General features: G+C 43.0%; 1 protein-coding gene across 2 annotated transcripts in view; it reads right to left on the bottom strand.

Annotated features, from left to right (window-relative positions):
* Positions 1–4,167: 4,167 nt before the first annotated feature.
* Positions 4,168–19,911, bottom strand: part of msrb3 (methionine sulfoxide reductase B3) — a 119,569-nt gene continuing 103,825 nt past the window's right edge. For both annotated transcript variants that reach the window (XM_063059611.1, XM_063059612.1), the window contains 2 exons: positions 6,836–6,933; positions 4,168–4,931 (listed from right to left, as the gene is read on the bottom strand). In XM_063059611.1, the coding sequence (XP_062915681.1) occupies positions 4,776–4,931; positions 6,836–6,933 (254 nt within the window). In that variant the 3' untranslated portion in view covers positions 4,168–4,775. The remainder of the gene's footprint in view (positions 4,932–6,835; positions 6,934–19,911) is intronic.

Here is a 19,911-nt window from a genome sequence, read left to right as displayed (position 1 = left end):
TGTGACCCGGACTCCCAGATTTGCAGGCAGCTCAGTACAGCAAGCATTTCTTTCCCTTTCACTTCAGTCTGCACCACTCTCGCAGGACACTTCTCCAGATCTTTGTGACAATGCTTCTTTGTAAGACTAAGTTGTGCAGACTGCAGCACACTTGTATTTTTTGAATGGGGAGAAAATTCAGAAATCCGAGGTGCAAAGGGACTTGGGAGTCCTCGTGCAGGGTTCCCTGGGTCAAAGGTAAGGAAGAGAATTGCAATGTCTGCATTCATTTGTAGAGGATTAAAACCGAAATGCAAGGATCTAATACTGAGGCTTTTAAGCACATTGGTCAGACTGCATTTGGAGTAATGTGAGTGATTTTGGGCCCCTGATTTAAGAACAGATGTGCTGGCATTGGAGAGAGTCCAGAGGAGTTTCATGAAAATGAGCTCAGGAATGGAAGGGGTAACGTACGAAAGCACTGGGTCAGTACTTGCTGGAGTTTAGAAGATTGAAGGGGGAATCTTATTGAAAACTATCGAATATTGAAAGGCCTAGAACAGAGTGGACATGGAGAGAATGTTTCCTATAGTGCAGGATTATAAGACCAGAGGGCACAGTCTCAGAATAGAAGGATGTCCCTTCGGAAAAGTGCAGAGGAGGAATCTCTTTAGCCAGAGGGTGGTGAATACCATAGACAGCTGTGGAGGTCAAATCATTAGGTATATTTAAGGAGGAGGTTGACAGATTCTTGAGTAGTCAAGTGAGTCAGAGGTTACAGGGAGAAAGTGGAGAATGGGGTTGAGAGGAAGAATAAATCAGGCATAATTAAATGGTGGAGCAGACTGATGGGCTGAATGGCCTCATTCTGCCCCTATGCCTTATGTTCGTATGGTCTACAGTCTTACTCAGATCCTTTGGTGATCAGGCTGCATTGTAACTTAGCTCTAGCTCAGTTGAAGATGCTGAGATGCTGGTAGGGCTCTGAAAACCTGTGTCAGCCAATGGGCCGGGAGTGTTCAAGGACATCTTCAACCTTTCACTGCTCCAGTCGGAGGTTCCCACCTGCTTCAGAAGTGTGACAATCGTATCAGTGCCTGAGGAGAGCAAGGTGACCTGTCTCAATGACTGTCGCCCACTGGCACTCACATCTACTGTGATGAAATGCTTTGAGAGGTTCATCATGGCTACAGTCAACTCCTGATTAAGCAGGGACCTGGAGCTGCTGCAATTTGCCTATTGCCACTGGCTCATTTGCAATCTCACTGGCTTTCCTTGGATCACCTGAACAACAGCAGTGTTGCTGTTGGCTGATATATGTTACTTACAGCTCAGTGTTCAACACCATCATACCCTCTGAAATAATTAACAAACTCCAAAGCCTGGGCATCTGTACCTCCCTCTGCAAATGAATCTCTGACTTCCTCACTGGGAGACCACAGTCAGTGTGGATCAGAAATAACATCTCTTCTTCGCTGACAATCAACCCTGGTGCACCTCAAGGATGTGTGCTTAGCCTACTGCTCGACTCTTTCTGCATTCACGACTGTGTGGCTAGGCACAGCTCAATTGCCATCTATAAGTTTTCCAATGGCAGAACTATTGTTTGTAGAATTTTAGGTAGTGATGTGGAGGTGAATAGGAGCTTGTTGAATGGTGTCACAACAACAACCCTGCACTCAATGTCAGTAAGTCCAAGGAATTGATCATGGACTTCAGAAAGGGGAAGTCGAGGGAACATACGTCAGTCCTCATCAATGGATCAGCAGTGGAAAAGGTGAGCAGTTTCAAGTTCCTAAGTAGCAACAGCTCTGAAGATCCATCCTGGGCCTAACATATTAAGGCAATTACAAAGAAGGCACAACAGCGACTATATTTCATTAGAATTTTGAAGAGACATGGTATGCCACCAAAAACCCTTGAAAATTTCTACAGGTGTACTGTACAGAGCATTCTAACCGGTTCCATTGCCATCTGTTACAGAGGAGCCATTGCACAGGATCAGAAGAAGCTGCAGAAAGTTGTAAACTCAGCCATTATGGGCACCAGCCTCCCCATCATCGAAACTGTTTGGAAAGCTGAGCCTACTGGGCCTGAACACCTCCCTCTGCAACTGGATCCTAGACTTCCTGACTGGGGGACCTCAGTCAGTCCAGATTGGAAGCAGCATCTCCAACACCATCACACTGAGTACGGGGGCACCCCAGGGCCGTATGCTTAGTCCACTGCTGACCCACGACTGTGCTGCAACACACAGCTCGAACTGAGCTGCAGTCCTGGATAGGTCTGTAGTCTAGTGTAGTTTTTGTATTGTTTCATGTAGCACCATGGTCCTGGAAAACATTGTCTCATTTTTACTGTGTTCTGTACCAGCAGTTATGGGTGAAATGACAATAAAAGGTGACTTGACTTGTCCTGACTTGATCGAGGACACCCTCTTCAGAAGGCAACACCTCAAAATGGCGGCATCCATCATTAAGGACCTCCATAACCTAGGACATGCCCTCTTCTCACTGCTACCATCAAGGAGGAGGTACAAGAACCTGATGACACACACTCTATGTTTCAAGAACAGCTTCCTCCCTTCCACCATCAGATTTCTGAATGGACGATGAACTCCCTTTTGGCCCCATTTTATATATATACATACATACTTAACGCAATTTATTTGTTGTGTATTGCAACGTACTGCTGCCACAAAACAACAAATTTCACGACATATGCCACTGATATTACACCTGATCCTGATTCAAAGTGGCAAAGATATGATCAACAATTACTGTAGTTGGATGCAGGCGCCTTATCATTTGGGGCCTTTAGCTGCAGTCCCTGGGAACTAATCTGTGGTTTGCTGTATTAATGGGATGGTGAGTTGCCAAAAACTAAAGGCAGCATGACAACTTCTTTTTTCCCATGGATCTTTCCATTTCATGAGGGAGCATGTAAGGCAAGATTAATATGAACTGTAATTCTTAAGCCTTTAGAAATTTTGTTGTTAAGTAAAATTGCACAATAGCTCACTGCTTTTAGAGGGAAGAGGGAATAAATCTTTACCAAAGCAAACTGGTCATCAGTCACCTTTTTAAAAAAAAAATGCATAAATTGTTCAGCTAACATTCCTGAACTGATACCCTTCTCATTCATAAGCTGGCACTTGTAATCTTGACGGGCCTTGGCAATGCCAACCGTGTGAAGAGCTGGCTGCAGACCAGGAAATGTTTCTTTCACACTGAGGTACCTGCAAACATTGTTCCACTGACAAATGGTGGGCATGTGTCTTTGTCCAGTGCAAGGCAACTAGCAAAGGCATATAAAGGGCAATTTGCACATGAAACACATTATTTGGAAAGCAGTGAACAAATGAATAACTCAAGAGAATATTCTCCAGGCATTGCACAAAAATACGGGTAGCAATTTCTTTCTTTTCTAAGCTGGGGTGTATTGGTTATCAGAATATATTAGATAGAATGTTGTGGACAGACAGAGGAGCTCTCAAATGCTTTATTTAAATTGGTCTCTCAAATTTTTGGATACTTTCTTCAATTCATCAAGTATATTATCATTTACGAACCACTTAATGTTGTAATTTAAGCAATCTAGGTATGTATAGAAGAACAACATTTTTTTAAATTAGCAAAATTGGAATGTATTTCAACTTTTTAAAGGGATGAGCTAGGAAACTTAATGATCCTTAATAATAAGTTGTTACAGAAGTTTACTTTTCAGTCACTAATCCATCACAGCATTCCAGGATAATCATTAAACTACTGGATGACAAATTCTTCATGAAAATCTTCAGAACCTCCTTGAATTCCATTACAAAATACTCCCCATCCTCCCATATGCATATCTATAGATTTTATGTACTCACAAGCATATGTAAAAGGTGGAGAGTTTGAAAAGGTGAAGGTTGAATCCTTCTATAAACGTTTGCCTCCTCTTGATGAGATTTCAATCCTCTCAAATATTTTCCCAGGAATGAGTGTGTGCAGGGAATGTGAGCATGCTCCACTGCTCTGACCCCAGCTTCAGAAGACTGCTTGAGATAAAGTGCTGGAAGTACTATATACAAAATGCAGACGGTCAGCAATGGGACCAGGTACACTGAGCTGCTCTTGACATACACCAGCTGTGAACCAAATGACCTGTGGTCAGCCAGCAAGATTCACACACAAAAAACACTTCGGCCCGTATCAGTTTTTTTTATTAGGCAATGGTACTTTTTTTTTCAAACAAGTTTTGGATAAAAGATAAAGGAGAAAGTGGAACTTAAATATCCATTTCATCAAAATAATTTTAAGTGTGGTGTAGAATACATAGGCTTCAAACATGCCACAGTTGTCCTGGTTTTCTCTGTTCAGCTCATTGTGACCTGTGCTTGAACTTTTTGTTCTCTTGCCGCTGCATTTCATTGTCAGGCATTCCTGGCAGTCTCCACATTACATTATGAGGAAACTGCTAATACCTTGCTTTTCCTGACTGCCCTGTGCCATGCTATGCTGCTCTGGGAAAATACAATGGATTTTCTATTCTACATGGTAGAACTCCCATAGTTTGTAAACCCCAACCACATCGATTTGCTCCGTTACAATCTATATCCTATGGAGAAAAAAAAAGATTTACAAGGATACTCGTATCCACGTTAAGTAAGTTCATTGTTTTGTGCAGAAGAGCTTTACTGTGTGTGTGTGTGTGTTTAAATAACTTGTTACTTTAGCACGTTAAATGCACAAAGATGTTTGTCGCTGGAGCAGAGGCTTGTGAGGTAATAACCCCATTCATCAGCCCTCTGTAGCCTAAAGTTCAGTCTTGCCAGATGGGGTAGGATCGTTGCCTTCATCAGTTGAGTTCTGGCCCGTGGGTATAAAGGATAATGAGGCAGAGTTTATACAATACCGTTTACCAGTCGGACGGGGCCCATCATCAAAGATATGTCCCAGATGTGCACCACACTGAAATAAAATAGCAAAAGTAATTGCTTTCTTGTAACAAAATGGATATTTTAGATTGCTGTTATAGTCTACATCATTCATCACAAGGCAGTAAACCCTAGATAAGATCTCAATATTCCTTCAGATCTAACCTATCACCCTTTAATAGCAGCTATTTACTGTGCTTAAAAAGTACTCTTCCAGCAACTTGATAAAGTGATGCAGATTCAGAAATATTAATTATGCTTCATTAAATCAACCGGGCTGTAGTTAACTTTAGCTAAAGATTTCAAAAAGTATCATTATTTTATAACGGAGATTATAAACTAATTCTGCAGGAATGTTTTTAACAAGGTTGCCTTTGAAATGGTAACATGCATTTGTCAGTGGACACTAGAAACAATAAAAGTCACCTTTCTGAAGACTTCTGCTTTTGTACACACATGGAGGTCTGTCAAACCATCACAAGCTGAGATCAGAGTGCATTGTTGATAAATAATGACACTCTGTTGTTAGAATTGCTTTCTGCCACTGTGACCCCGCCAGTCGTGTGGACCATCAGCAGCTCGCTGATCAGGTTAAACACCCTTTTTGCTGTCATGGATACAAAGATCCCACTATTCCCTGGTATTACTTCAACATTCTGGTCTGTGATTCTAATACATACTTGAAATCAAATGCTACAATTCTTGGACATTGCCAATCAAGCCTAGTTATTTGATAAACACAATAAAGTCTGCAGATGCTAGAAATCCAAAGCAACACACACAAAATGCTAGAGCAACTCAGCAGGTCAGGCAGCATCTATGGAAATGAATAGACAGTCGACGTTTTGGGCCAAGACCCTTCTTCAAAACTGGGAAGGAACGGGGAAGATGCCAGAGTAAAAAGGATTATTGGTTACATTTATATTAAATATATCCATAACATAAATTAAACTTTTACATTTTAATATAATTTACTGGAGAATTGGAGATGCAAACTTAAAAACTTTTACATCATTGTTGAGAAGCATATACTTGTTCTTTGTATCTATTTTCTACAGTAGTATCTTGTCTCAATCCTGCAAAATTGAACCCTCATTCGGGTGCAGTTCAAGTGGACACTGTCACAACAGTAATTGGCAACCTTTAAAAGGAAGGCTTTGTGGTTAATGTGACAATACCATCCAGCTGAATCTTGTTCTCACAGATGTATTGTGACCATGGATTGCTGGACATCAGCTCAGTCTTTTTTTTAAAAACTTCTTTAAACTGGAGGTACTGAAGGCAAATCTGATTTCACTTATCAACAACTTCACTAAGATCAGTTGTACATAAACCAAAAGCCAAATCTGTGATTTTTTTTTCTGTGGCTCTACTACTGAAATAACGGAGAATAAATTATCAGCATTTTTGATCTACTGACCTGCATAAATGTTGTCTGGAAAATTGGAGCAAACTTACATATTATAAACACGAGAAAGTCATCAGATGCTGGAAATCTGAAGCAATACACACACACACACAATGCTAGAGGAACTCAGCAGGTCAGGCAGCACCTATGGGAATGAATAAACAGTCAACGTTTCGGGCTCAGACCCTTCTTCAGGACTGAGAAAGAAGGGGGAAGACACTAGAATAAAAAGGTGGGGGGAGCGGAAGGAGACGAGCTGGAATGTGATAGGTGAAGTCAGCTGGGTGGGAAAGATCAGGGGCTGGAGAAGAATGAATCTGATAGGAGAGAAGAGTGAATGCTGCCTGACCTGCTGAGTTCCTCCAGCATTTTGTGTGTTGTGTATTATAAAACTTGATATCCATAAACTGTTGGCAAAAAATTTCCCTCGAAATAAGCCTAACTTAAAAAGGTATAAAAGTAAGATAGCTCCTAAGTAATAACATTCAATAGCAGTAGAAATGTAACCAGTAAGTTATTAATAAACTTACGTAGCTGCAGCTGATCTCAATCCTGTGCATTCCATGGGAAAAGTCATCTACTTGTGTTACTGCATTAGAATCCAGCACATCATAGAAAGATGGCCAACCTGTGTGGTAACAAAACGAATCATCAATAGCTTGATTGTACAATTCTGTGTCTCTCCCACAATCTCCATCAGCACAGACGCACCACACGGCTGTGTGCCTATCCCCCTGCTCTACCTGCTTTACACTTACGACTGTGCCACCAAGCACAGCTCCAATGCTATATTTAAGTTTGCTGACGACAGCACTGTCGTAGGCCGAATCAAAGGTGGTGGTAAATCAGGCCGAATGGTGCCACAACAAAAACCTCTCTCTCAATGTCAGGAAGATTACGGAGCTGATTATTGACTTCATTTAGAGGAAACCAGAAGTCCCTAAGCCAGTCCTTATCGGGAGATCAGAGGTGGGGAGGGAGAACAACATTAAATTCTTGGTATTATCATTTCATAGGATCTGTCTTGGGCTCAGCACACGTGCAATTATGAAGAAAGCACAGTAGCACCTCTACTTCCCTAGAAGTTTGTGAATGATTCCAGGATTGAATGGCTTGTCACATGAAGAGTGTTTGATGGCTCTGGGCCTGAATTCACTGGAATTCAGAAGAATGAGGGGTGACCTCATTGAAACCTATCGAATAGTGAAAGACTTTGACAGAGTGGATGTGGAGAGGACATTACCACTGGTGGGAGAGTCTAAGACCAGAGGACACAACCTCAAAATAGTGGAGGTGTCCTTTTATAATAGAGATGAGGAGGAATTTCTTTTGCAAGATAGTGATAAATCTGTGGAATTCTTTACTACAGGCAACTATAGTGGCCAAGTCTTTATGTATACTTAAGGCAGAGGTTTAAAGATTATTGATTGACCAGGGCATGAAGGGATAAGGGGAGGAAGCAGGAGATTGGGGCTGGGAGGGACTTTGAATCAGCCATGATGAAATGGTGGAGCAGACTCGATGGGCCAAGTGGCCTAATTCTGCTCCTTTATCTCATTGTCTTATTGAGCACATCTACATGGAGTGCCGTCACAGGAAAGTAGCGTCCATCATCAGGGGCACCACCATCCAGGTCATGCTCTCTTCTCGCTGCTGCCATCAGGTAGATAGTATAGAGGCCTCAGGACCCATACCACCAGGTTCAGGAACAGTTATTATTACCCCTCAACCATCAGGCTTTGCACCAGAGGGATTAACTTCATTTACCCCAACACTGAATTTTTCCTACAACCTATGGATTCACTTTTCACTCATGTTCTTGATATTTATTACTTATTTCACGAGTTCAGGATTGAAGGTCGTCCATTTAGAACACAGATACTGAGAAATTATTTTAGTCAGAGGGTGGTAAATCTGTGGAATTTGTTGCCATGAGTGGCTGTGGAGGCCAAGTCATTGGGTGCATTTAAGGCAGAGATAGATAGGTTCTTGATTAGCCAGGGCATCAAAGGGTATGGGGAGAAGGTAGGGTATTGGTGATGACTGGAAGAATTGGATCAGCCCATAATTGAATGGCAGAGCAGACTTGATGGGCCAAATGGCCTACTTCTGCTCCTATATCTTATTTATTTATTTATTCTTTTGTGTTTGCAGAGTTTGTTGCCTTTTTACCATTGGTTGTTTGCCCGTCCTGTTGGGTGCAGTCTTTCATTGATTCTATTGTGTTTCTTGGATTTACAGAGTATGCCCGCAGGAAAATGTATCTCAGGGTTGTAGATGATGACATACTGTATATGTACTTTGATAATAAATTTACTTTGAACTTTGAGATCTGCATTCCCAGAATAAATTCAGTTGTACTGATAATGGTAATAACGAAAATTACACATGAAATGATTTAATTCCAGAACTATGGATAGAAACAAAGGACAGCACCTAAGCTATTTTAAGTAATATAGTATGATATGTATTATAATATATATGAAATTATTTTATAAATCAGTTGTTGCAGAATCAGCAAGTGAATAGTGTGCAAAAAGATAAGGTTAATTAATAGTCTCTTTAGGGAAGAGTGATCATAATATGTTTTGTATTAAGATTGAAAGTGACTTAGTTGAAAATAAAAGCAGGGCAAACAGTCTAAACAAAGCAAACTACAAATGTATGAAGCATGATTTGTCTGTGGTAGAGTGAGAAATTGAAAAGTGTGACAATGGCCAAGCAAAAGCTAAATGTTTAAAGAAATATATTATTTTCTTTCTTTAAAACAAAACATGAAAAGTGATCCAACTGTAGCTAACAATTAATTAAGTCAAAGAAAAAAGCTTATCGGATTGCAAAATAGGAGACTCGGCTTGAAGATTGGGCAAATTTCAGAATTCCACAAACAAGGATCAACAAATTGAGTAAAGGATCTTAATGAAGAGTCTCGGCACAAAACGTTGACTGTTTACTCCATTCTATAGATGTTGTCTGGCCTGCTGGGTTACTCCAGCATCAGCAGATTTTCTTGTGTTCCCAAAATTGATATGTATAGAATATGTGTATGAAGGTAAACCATCGAGTAATACCATAATACATCATAAACGTTTCTACAGACATGGGATAAGAAAAGGATTAGCAAAGGTTCAATTTGACCCCTTACATTCTGGGATGGGAGAAATTATATTGGAGAATATAGAAATGGCAGATAAATTAATGAAGTATTTTGTTGAATAAAACAAAACCAAATTCTTGAAAAAAAATTAATAGAGGAACAGTAGGGGTACTTTAAACAAATTAGCATTAAGAAAAAGTGATTTTGGAGAAATTGATGGGACTGAAATCCAGTAAATTTTCATGATAATATTCATCCCAAGGTTTTGAAAAAGTTATATATGGAAGTCATGGATGCTGGTGATTATTTTTTAAAGTTCAATGGATTCTAATATGTCTGCATCTGACTAGAATGGAAACAGGGAACTGCAGTGTAATTAGTCTTGTATCAGTAATAAAGAAAATGTTGGTAACTATTAACGAGTGGTAACAGGACAATTAAACATAATAAGATGTCTGATCAGAATTAACAAACTTACAAACAGAAGATATTTGAGAAATCGTTTTGCGGTTTGTAACTTGCAGAATAGGTGATGGGGAAGCAGTAGATGTAGTATATTTTGAGTTTCTGAAAGGCTTCAATGGAATTCCACCCAAGAGAATATTGAACAAAATCAGGGCACTTGGGTTCATTAATAACATACTAGTGTGTCAAAGGATGATTTATATATGGACAACAGGGAATATAAATAAAGAGGTATCTTTGGGTATGAAGCTGTGTAACATGCAGGATACCACAGGGATTAACCTTGGTGTCCTAGATGACGTTGTAACCCTGTGTGGTGGATGTAAGGGAGTTGTAGAGAAGCTTCAAATGTATCCAGGACATCTTCAAGGAGCAATGCCTCAAAAAGGCGGCATTGATCATTAAGGATCCCCATCACCCTCTTCTCACTGCTACCATCAGGGAGGAGGTACAGGAGCTTAAAGCCATACACTCAACAATTCAGGAATAGTTTCTTCTTCTGTGCCATCAGATTCTTGAATGGACATTGAACTCATGAACACTATCTTACTACTTTTTCTTTCTCTTTTTGCTTTATTTATTTAACTTTTAAAATATATATTTAATTCTTACTGTAATTTACAGTTTTTATTATTATGTATTGTAAAGCACTGCTGCTGCACAATAACAAATTTCACAAATATGTCAGTGATATTAAACCTGATTCTGATACAGACTGATAAAGTGGCCAACAATCAAGTTGATGAATTCATTCCCTTGAAGAAAGTTGATATAGAGAATAGCATTTTTTTAAATGATAGAGACTGAAAAGTGTCAGAGAAACCGGGAATGTAACATACAGCTACATTAGGACAGTTATTTTCCTTATTTATTTTCCTAATTCCTTAACTGCAAGAGAGTTCAAGTACAAGGAAAAAGATACCTTACTAAAGTTGTATAGGGTCTCATTAAGCCAGCACCAAGAGTAATAATGTCCTTAAGAAAACATATATTTGTGATAGACTGAGTACAATAAAGATTCATTACATTAATTCCTGCTATATAACAAATCGCCTATAAATAGAGATTAAGGAGATTTGGTCTGGATTAATATTAGTTTAAAAAATCAAGAGGTGATCTCATTAAAATATTTTAAAAATTCTTATGAAGCTTGAAGGGATTTATGCAAGGAAGATATTTTCTGTAGCTGAAATCTCTAAAACCAGGGGTCTCGTTTCAAAATGAGGGGTTGGCCATTCACATCAGAGATGAGAAGAAATTTGGAGTTTGCTCCCCACGAAAACTCTAAAGGTCATTCTCTAAATGTATTCAAGAGAGAGAATGATAATATTCAGGAATCACGGGATATGGAGTTTGTACAAAAAGGTTGGTAGTGAGGTAGAAAGACAGCCATGACTTTATTGAATTGTAGAGCAGGTGAGAGGATTTGAATGACCTACTGCTATGTTTTGTAACTCCGAAACATAAAAACAATCACCAGAAAAAAAAGATAAAATGTGTACGTTTGTTTTTTTACTTCAGTGAGGCACATACTTATGACACAGTGATATAATGACGTGGGACATTCGTGTACTTTGTACATAGAACCCACAGTGAATTATGTAGATAACAAATAATGTTTAATCAAATAATATGTTTATAATACATTCAAAATTATAATATATTCAAACATACTCAAATATTACTGAAATATTAAATAAATACTTCTGCAGCAAAATGCTGGAGGAACTCAGCAGGTCAGGCAGCATGTATGGAAATGAATAAACAGTCGGCGTTGAGGGCTGAGACTTGTCATCAGGGCAAACTTTTGCTTCTTATGTTCTAGTGTTCCTCAACTTCAGCAAGTAGCTCCAAACGAGTGACTGCCTCTATCAGCTGTGCCAGTGGCCACAGCCAGAAGGAAATTTCGGTCTGGGCTGATACCGGCTCACGTGTTATGAGAGAGCAGGGTATCAGCAGGGTTCGGGATTGAGGGATCTTTGAATGGGAAACCAGTGCACCAAAAGGAGCAACCTAGAACTCCAATCTGCAAAGTTCAGCAGCCTTATTTGTGTTTCAGTAAAGGTGGGCTACTCACCCGTTAATAACAGGGCTGGATGAATGTTGGGAAGCTGAGGTGACCTCCTGACTTACTCAATTGTAAAATAGATGGCCATTAGTTAAATTTCTCCACATTTTTTTGAGTCATGCCAAGATCTGGTTTGCCTTCATGGTGATAGTTAACGTGTAAGATGAAAAAGTGAATGAATACTCAACTATGGCTGGCACCCCAGCTACACCAGATTCAGTCGTCATTTGATTGCCACACGAAGAGTGGCTTTACAGCAAGAATCAATGTCTGGCCATCTGAAGGGAAGCATGACCGAGTAGCCTGTGTATTCTCACCATACATCCACCTGCAAACATCTGAATTTAGCACAACTTGGGAGCGGAACCTCGGACCTTCTCATTTATACAGTTTGGCACCGCGTGATGGGTGCAATCAGGTAGTAATTAGAGATGTTCTGTGCTAAAGTTCTGTTTGTCTAGAGGTATTTGACAGTTATATTAGAATAAGATACAATAGAAATAGAGGTTGTGATCATATCAATATACAGGAATACTCTTGATTTCTCAGATGAACAGATTGCTTTCGAACCTTCTTGCGATACCAGTTAGTGCCAGTACATGCATGTATAGTGAATCAACAGTGATTCTCCATCTGCACACAGTGTCAGATGTGTGTGCAATATCCAGACAGACTGAAACTTTAATTAGTGAAAGGTATTACAGGCCATGCAGATGTGTACTGAGCAGCACCAGATAATGCTCATACTATCTCGGACCACATCCACCTACCCACCTACTATTCTGACAAAAGGTGCCATCCTGAGATGAAAAGGAGTTAAATGCTAGGAATAATCCGAAGAACCAACATCAAGCTGAGAAGTTCAGAAAGTACCATTCACCATCAATACAGAACTCGTGACCTCATCACAGTATGATGTGGAGACAAGTGGTTGGGGGGGGGGGCAACCCATGGGTGGACTCCCCTAACTGGTAGATCTGTATAAAAAGCTCTAGGGAAATAGTCACATTAGGTTCACGAGGTTAATTCCCGGGATGGCGGGACTGTCATATGTTGAAAGATTGGAGCGAGTGGGGTTGTACACGCTGGAATTTAGAAGGATGAGAGGGGATCTGATTGAAACATATAAGATTATTAAATGATTGGACACACTAGAGGCAGGGAACATGTTCCTGATGTTGGGGGAGTCCAGAACCAGAGGCCACAGTTTAAGAATAAGGGGCAGACAATTTAGAACGGAGTTGAGGAAAAACTTTTTCACACAGAGGGTTGTGGTTCTGTGGAATGCTCTGCCTCAGAAGGCAGTGAAGGCCAATTCTCTGGATTCTTTCAAGAAAGAGTTAGACAGAGCTCTTAAAGATAGCGGAGTGAAGGGATATGGGGAGAAGGCATGAAAAGGATACTGATTGTGGATGATCAGCCATGATCACAGTGAATGGTGGTGCTGGCTTGAAAGGCTGAAAGGTCTACTCCTGCACCTATTGTCTATTGTCTATTATGGCTGGGTTTGAAACTACTTAAGTGAATTTCACTCCTCGGGATACAATAGTTTTAGGCACCTTAATGTTTCTGTTTCACATTTCTTCCCCATTGCCACCAGAGTTCTGAATGGACATTGAACCCACGAACACCACCTCGCTACTTATTTAATTTAGAAGTGGTTGGTGGTGTAATGGCATCTGCAATGGACTTCAAGGTGAGTGGTCCCAGGTTCGAATCCAACCGGCTCCTTGTACGCTTTCCATCCGTGCTGGTTTGAACGTTGAGCTAGTTACTCAAAGTCTTGTAAAATAACATACAAATGCTAAAGAACAACAAGGTTAACAACAGGAATTCTGCAGATGCTGGAAATTCAAGCAACATACATCAAAGTTGCTGGTGAACGCAGCAGGCCAGGCAGCATCTATAGGAAGAGGCGCAGTCGACGTTTCAGGCCGAGACCCTTCGTCAGGACTAACTGAAGGAAGAGTGAGTAAGGGATTTGAAAGCTGGAGGGGGAGGGGGAGATGCAAAATGATAGGAGAAGACAGGAGGGGGAGGGATAGAGCCGAGAGCTGGACAGGTGATAGGCAGAAGGGGATACGAGAGGATCATGGGACAGGAGGTCCGGGAAGAAAGACGGGGGGGGGGGGTGACCCAGAGGATGGGCAAGAGGTATATTCAGAGGGACAGAGGGAGAAAAAGGAGAGTGAGAGAAAGAATGTGTGCATTAAAAAGAGTAACAGATGGGGTACGAGGGGGAGGTGGGGCCTAGCGGAAGTTAGAGAAGTCAATGTTCATGCCATCAGGTTGGAGGCTACCCAGACGGAATATAAGGTGTTGTTCCTCCAACCTGAGTGTGGCTTCATCTTTACAGTAGAGGAGGCCGTGGATAGACATGTCAGAATGGGAATGGGATGTGGAATTAAAATGTGTGGCCACTGGGAGATCCTGCTTTCTCTGGCGGACAGAGCGTAGATGTTCAGCAAAGCGGTCTCCCAGTCTGCGTCGGGTCTCACCAATATATAAAAGGCCACATCGGGAGCACCGGACGCAGTATATCACCCCAGTCGACTCACAGGTGAAGTGATGCCTCACCTGGAAGGACTGTTTGGGGCCCTGAATGGTGGTAAGGGAGGAAGTGTAAGGGCATGTGTAGCACTTGTTCCGCTTACACGGATAAGTGCCAGCAGGGAGATCAGTGGGGAGGGATGGGGGGGACGAATGGACAAGGGAGTTGTGTAGGGAGCGATCCCTGCGGAATGCAGAGAGAGGCGGGGAGGGAAAGATATGCTTAGTGGTGGGATCCCGTTGGAGGTGGCGGAAGTTACGGAGAATAATATGTTGGACCCGGAGGCTGGTGGGGTGGTAGGTGAGGACCAGGGGAACCCTATTCCTAGTGGGGTGGTGGGAGGATGGAGTGAGAGCAGATGTACGTGAAATGGAGGAGATGCGTTTAAGAGCAGAGTTGATAGTGGAGGAAGGGAAGCCCCTTTCTTTAAAAAATGAAGACATCTCCCTCGTCCTAGAATGAAAAGCCTCATCCTGAGAGCAGATGCGGCGGAGACGGAGGAATTGCGAGAAGGGGATGGCGTTTTTGCAAGAGACAGGGTGAGAAGAGGAATAGTCCAGATAGTTGTGAGAGTCAGTAGGCTTATAGTAGACATCAGTGGATAAGCTGTCTCCAGAGACAGAGACAGAAAGATCTAGAAAGGGGAGGGAGGTGTCAGAAATGGACCAGGTAAACTTGAGGGCAGGGTGAAAGTTGGAGGCAAAGTTAATAAAGTCAACGAGTTCTGCATGCGTGCAGGAAGCAGCGCCAATGCAGTCGTCGATGTAGCGAAGGAAAAGTGGGGGACAGATACCAGAATAGGCACGGAACATAGATTGTTCCACAAACCCAACAAAAAGGCAGGCATAGCTAGGACCCATACGGGTGCCCATAGCTACACCTTTAGTTTGGAGGAAATGGGAGGAGCAAAAGGAGAAATTATTAAGAGTAAGGACTAATTCTGCTAGACGGAGCAGAGTGGTGGTAGAGGGGAACTGATTAGGTCTGGAATCCAAAAAGAAGCGTAGAGCTTTGAGACCTTCCTGATGGGGGATGGAAGTATATAGGGACTGGACATCCAAGGTGAAAATAAAGCGGTGGGGGCCAGGGAACTTAAAATCATCGAAAAGTTTAAGAGCGTGAGAAGTGTCACGAACATAGGTCGGAAGGGATTGAACAAGGGGTGATAAAACAGTGTCGAGGTATGCAGAAACGAGTTCGGTGGGGCAGGAGCAAGCTGAGACAATAGGTCGGCCAGGACAGGCAGGTTTGTGGATCTTGGGTAGGAGGTAGAAACGGGAAGTGCCGGGTGTGGGAACTATAAGGTTGGTAGCAGTGGATGGGAGATCCCCTGAGCGGATAAAGTCGTTGATAGTGTGGGAGACAATGGCCTGGTGCTCCTTAGTGGGGTCACGATCGAGGGGTAAATAAGAGGAGGTATCCGCGAGTTGTCGCTGTGCCTCGGCAAGGTAGAGGTCAGTACGCCAGACTACAACAGCACCCCCCTTATCAGCGGGTTTAATAATAATGTTAGGATTAGTGCGGAGGGAGTGGAGAGCAGAGCGTTCCGAAGGAGTGAGGTTGGAATGGGGACAAGGTGCGGTGAAGTCGAGACGGTTGATGTCCCGTCGGCAGTTGGCAATAAAGAGATCCAGAGCAGGCAGAAGACCAGAGCGGGGTGTCCATGAAGAAGAGGAGGGATGAAGACGGGAGAAGGGGTCATCGGTGGGGGTGGAAGAGTCCTTGCCGAAGAAGTAGGCTCGGAGACGGAGACGGCGGAAGAAAAGTTCCGCATCGCGGCGAACACGGAACTCGCTGAGGTGTGGGCGAAGGGGGACAAACGTGAGGCCCTTACTGAGAACAGAGCGTTCTGCCTCCGACAGTTGAAGGTCGGAGGGGATGGTAAAGACCCGGCACGGATGAGAGCTGGGATCAGAGGGGGGAGGGGGGAGGCTGGGGGTGTCAATGGAGAGGGGAGGGTTGGGGTGAGAGGAAGATGGAGCCTCTGAGGGCCCAGGAGTTGACGGTGGGATCTGAGGAAGACGGGGCTGCGGAGTGGTGGTGGGGGAAGGGGAGACGGGAGTCACAACAGCAGCACATAAAGACCCGGCCTGGAGTTCAAGGCTGGAGTCACAGTTGGTGGTTGCGCGATCGCTTTGAATGTCTCCATGGTCGTTGCTGGAGTCCGGGTTTTGAATATGTCCTGAGGTGTTGGAGCCGCCGAGACCAACGGCAGGGGCCGCAACCGTAAGTTCATGCCTGCTAGCGTCGGGGCCGGCAGGCTCTGCAGTCCGTAGATGGAAGATCTTGCGATCTTTGCCTAACATGACAAAGTCAAAGAAACGGCGATTGCAGGCGTGGATCCGACGGAGGATGAAATAGCGGGTAGGACCATTACAGACGGCGAAGAAAGTGTCCCGAAGGTGTGGAAGGGTCTGGGATAGGGACACCAAGTACCTCCTCATGGCGGAGAGCGTCGCCTTCAGAGCTTGACGGGAGAAGCGGCGAGAGGCAGAGTCAATGAAATGTGAGTACCTGGGATCCTCAGAAGGTCCAAATTGAGAGGCTTGGAAACGAATCCTAAAGCCAACTGGAGTAAGTTGGCGACGGAGGCACGTTTCAAGAAAGGATACATGGCAGTGATAGCGAGTTTGAGTCAAAGTCTGGTCGAAAAGTTGAAGAGCCGAAGAAATCACAAATGGGGAGCAGTGAGAGATGGTTTCACTGAACTCCCGTCGAAGAGAGGATCTAAACTTCTTCGGTGTAGGCATCACCGGAAGAGGCTTCGCAGTAGTGAATTTAAACGCAAACAACAGGAATTCTGCAGATGCTGGAAATTCAAGCAACATACATCAAAGTTGCTGGTGAACGCAGCAGGCCAGGCAGCATCTATAGGAAGAGGCGCAGTCGACGTTTCAGGCCGAGACCCTTCGTCAGGACTAACTGAAGGAAGAGTGAGTAAGGGATTTGAAAGCTGGAGGGGGAGGGGGAGATCCAAAATGATAGGAGAAGACAGGCGGGGGAGGGATGGAGCCGAGAGCTGGACAGGTGATAGGCAGAAGGGGATACGAGAGGATCATGGGACAGGAGGTCCGGGAAGAAAGACGGGGGGGGTGACCCAGAGGATGGGCAAGAGGTATATTCAGAGGGACAGAGGGAGAAAAAGGAGAGTGAGAGAAAGAATGTGTGCATTAAAAAGAGTAACAGATGGGGTACGAGGGGGAGGTGGGGCCTAGCGGAAGTTAGAGAAGTCAATGTTCATGCCATCAGGTTGGAGGCTACCCAGACGGAATATAAGGTGTTGTTCCTCCAACCTGAGTGTGGCTTCATCTTTACAGTAGAGGAGGCCGTGGATAGACATGTCAGAATGGGAATGGGATGTGGAATTAAAATGTGTGGCCACTGGGAGATCCTGCTTTCTCTGGCGGACAGAGCGTAGATGTTCAGCAAAGCGGTCTCCCAGTCTGCGTCGGGTCTCACCAATATATAAAAGGCCACATCGGGAGCACCGGACGCAGTATATCACCCCAGTCGACTCACAGGTGAAGTGATGCCTCACCTGGAAGGACTGTTTGGGGCCCTGAATGGTGGTAAGGGAGGAAGTGTAAGGGCATGTGTAGCACTTGTTCCGCTTACACGGATAAGTGCCAGCAGGGAGATCAGTGGGGAGGGATGGGGGGGACGAATGGACAAGGGAGTTGTGTAGGGAGCGATCCCTGCGGAATGCAGAGAGAGGCGGGGAGGGAAAGATATGCTTAGTGGTGGGATCCCATTGGAGGTGGCGGAAGTTACGGAGAATAATATGTTGGACCCGGAGGCTGGTGGGGTGGTAGGTGAGGACCAGGGGAACCCTATTCCTAGTGGGGTGGTGGGAGGATGGAGTGAGAGCAGATGTACGTGAAATGGGGGAGATGCGTTTAAGAGCAGAGTTGATAGTGGAGGAAGGGAAGCCCCTTTCTTTAAAAAATGAAGACATCTCCCTCGTCCTAGAATGAAAAGCCTCATCCTGAGAGCAGATGCGGCGGAGACGGAGGAATTGCGAGAAGGGGATGGCGTTTTTGCAAGAGACAGGGTGAGAAGAGGAATAGTCCAGATAGTTGTGAGAGTCAGTAGGCTTATAGTAGACATCAGTGGATAAGCTGTCTCCAGAGACAGAGACAGAAAGATCTAGAAAGGGGAGGGAGGTGTCAGAAATGGACCAGGTAAACTTGAGGGCAGGGTGAAAGTTGGAGGCAAAGTTAATAAAGGTTGTCGTCCAATGCGCCACAAGGGGCAGAAAGGAACAAAAAAATTTATTTAATTTTATTTATATATATATTTACTGTAATTCGCAGTTTTAATTATGTATTTCAATGTACTGCTGCTGCCACATAACAACAAAATTCTAGACATAAGCCAGTGATATTAAACCTGATTCTGACACTAATCTATAAATAGTAATAAAATAATATTCTTAGAAAACTTAAAAATTCCATTGGGTATTAAAGTTTGCTTTTTCTAAAACTATTAACAGTGCTAGTCTAATTTTAATTCATCAGTTAAAGAATGTTCAAATACAATGTGACAAGGAGAACTTTTAAGGGATTTTGTCCACACTTTAAAGATTACAGTGAATAGTAAAACTGTTGACAGAATAAATAACTTCTAAAAAAAATACCCTCTCCAGTGAAGGTTATCACTGATTTTTTTTAAAAAATTGCTAATTCTTGCAAATTGATACTGTCATCAAAGAACATGTCTATTCTGGTTCTTCCCCAGCCTGCCCAGGGCTGTAGATGCTTCATTTTAATCTTCTTAAATATCATATTTTGGTAACCCTTCCAGGTGTCAGGCAACTGCATAACTCAGGTTATAAAGTTTTGAGTCCTTTGAGGTAATCTGTTCAAATAATAACAATACAAGGTGCAGCAGGTAATAAGAGTTTAATACAAGCTTCTCCAAGGAGGATGGAATGATAGTACTGTACACAACTCCTTTCATTTGTAAGAGATCACTCTCTTTGGCCAAGTCACTGACTTTTCCCTTTGTCAGGGAAGTTGTCCCTATCTAAGTAACTGCCTGTTCCACTTTGGAAGATGGAATCTGCTTCTGCCACTCTTTTAGGTACTGATAACAACAACATGCTACCTAAAAAATTCACCCTCATTTTGTCTCTGGTTCTGTTACATATTAACTCAAATTGCATTCTTTGTTTAGACTATAAAACATAAGAGCAAAATTAGGCCATTTGGCCCATCAAGTCTGCCCTGCCATTCCATTATGGCTAATTTATTATCCCCCTTAACCCCAATTGCCTGCCTTCTCCCTGTAACCATACTAATCAAGAACCTACCAATCTCCACTTTAAATATACCCATATTCACCATCCTCAACCTAAAGAAATTCCTCCTTATCTCTGTTCTAAAGGAACATCCCTCTATTATGAGGCTGTGCCTTCTTGTCCTAG

The sequence above is a fragment of the Mobula hypostoma genome, chromosome 9 (assembly GCF_963921235.1).
Source record: "Mobula hypostoma chromosome 9, sMobHyp1.1, whole genome shotgun sequence".
Classification (NCBI taxonomy): domain Eukaryota; kingdom Metazoa; phylum Chordata; class Chondrichthyes; order Myliobatiformes; family Myliobatidae; genus Mobula; species Mobula hypostoma.
The sequence above is the reverse complement of the archived record's forward strand: the minus strand, read 5'-3'. Positions and strand labels throughout refer to the sequence as shown.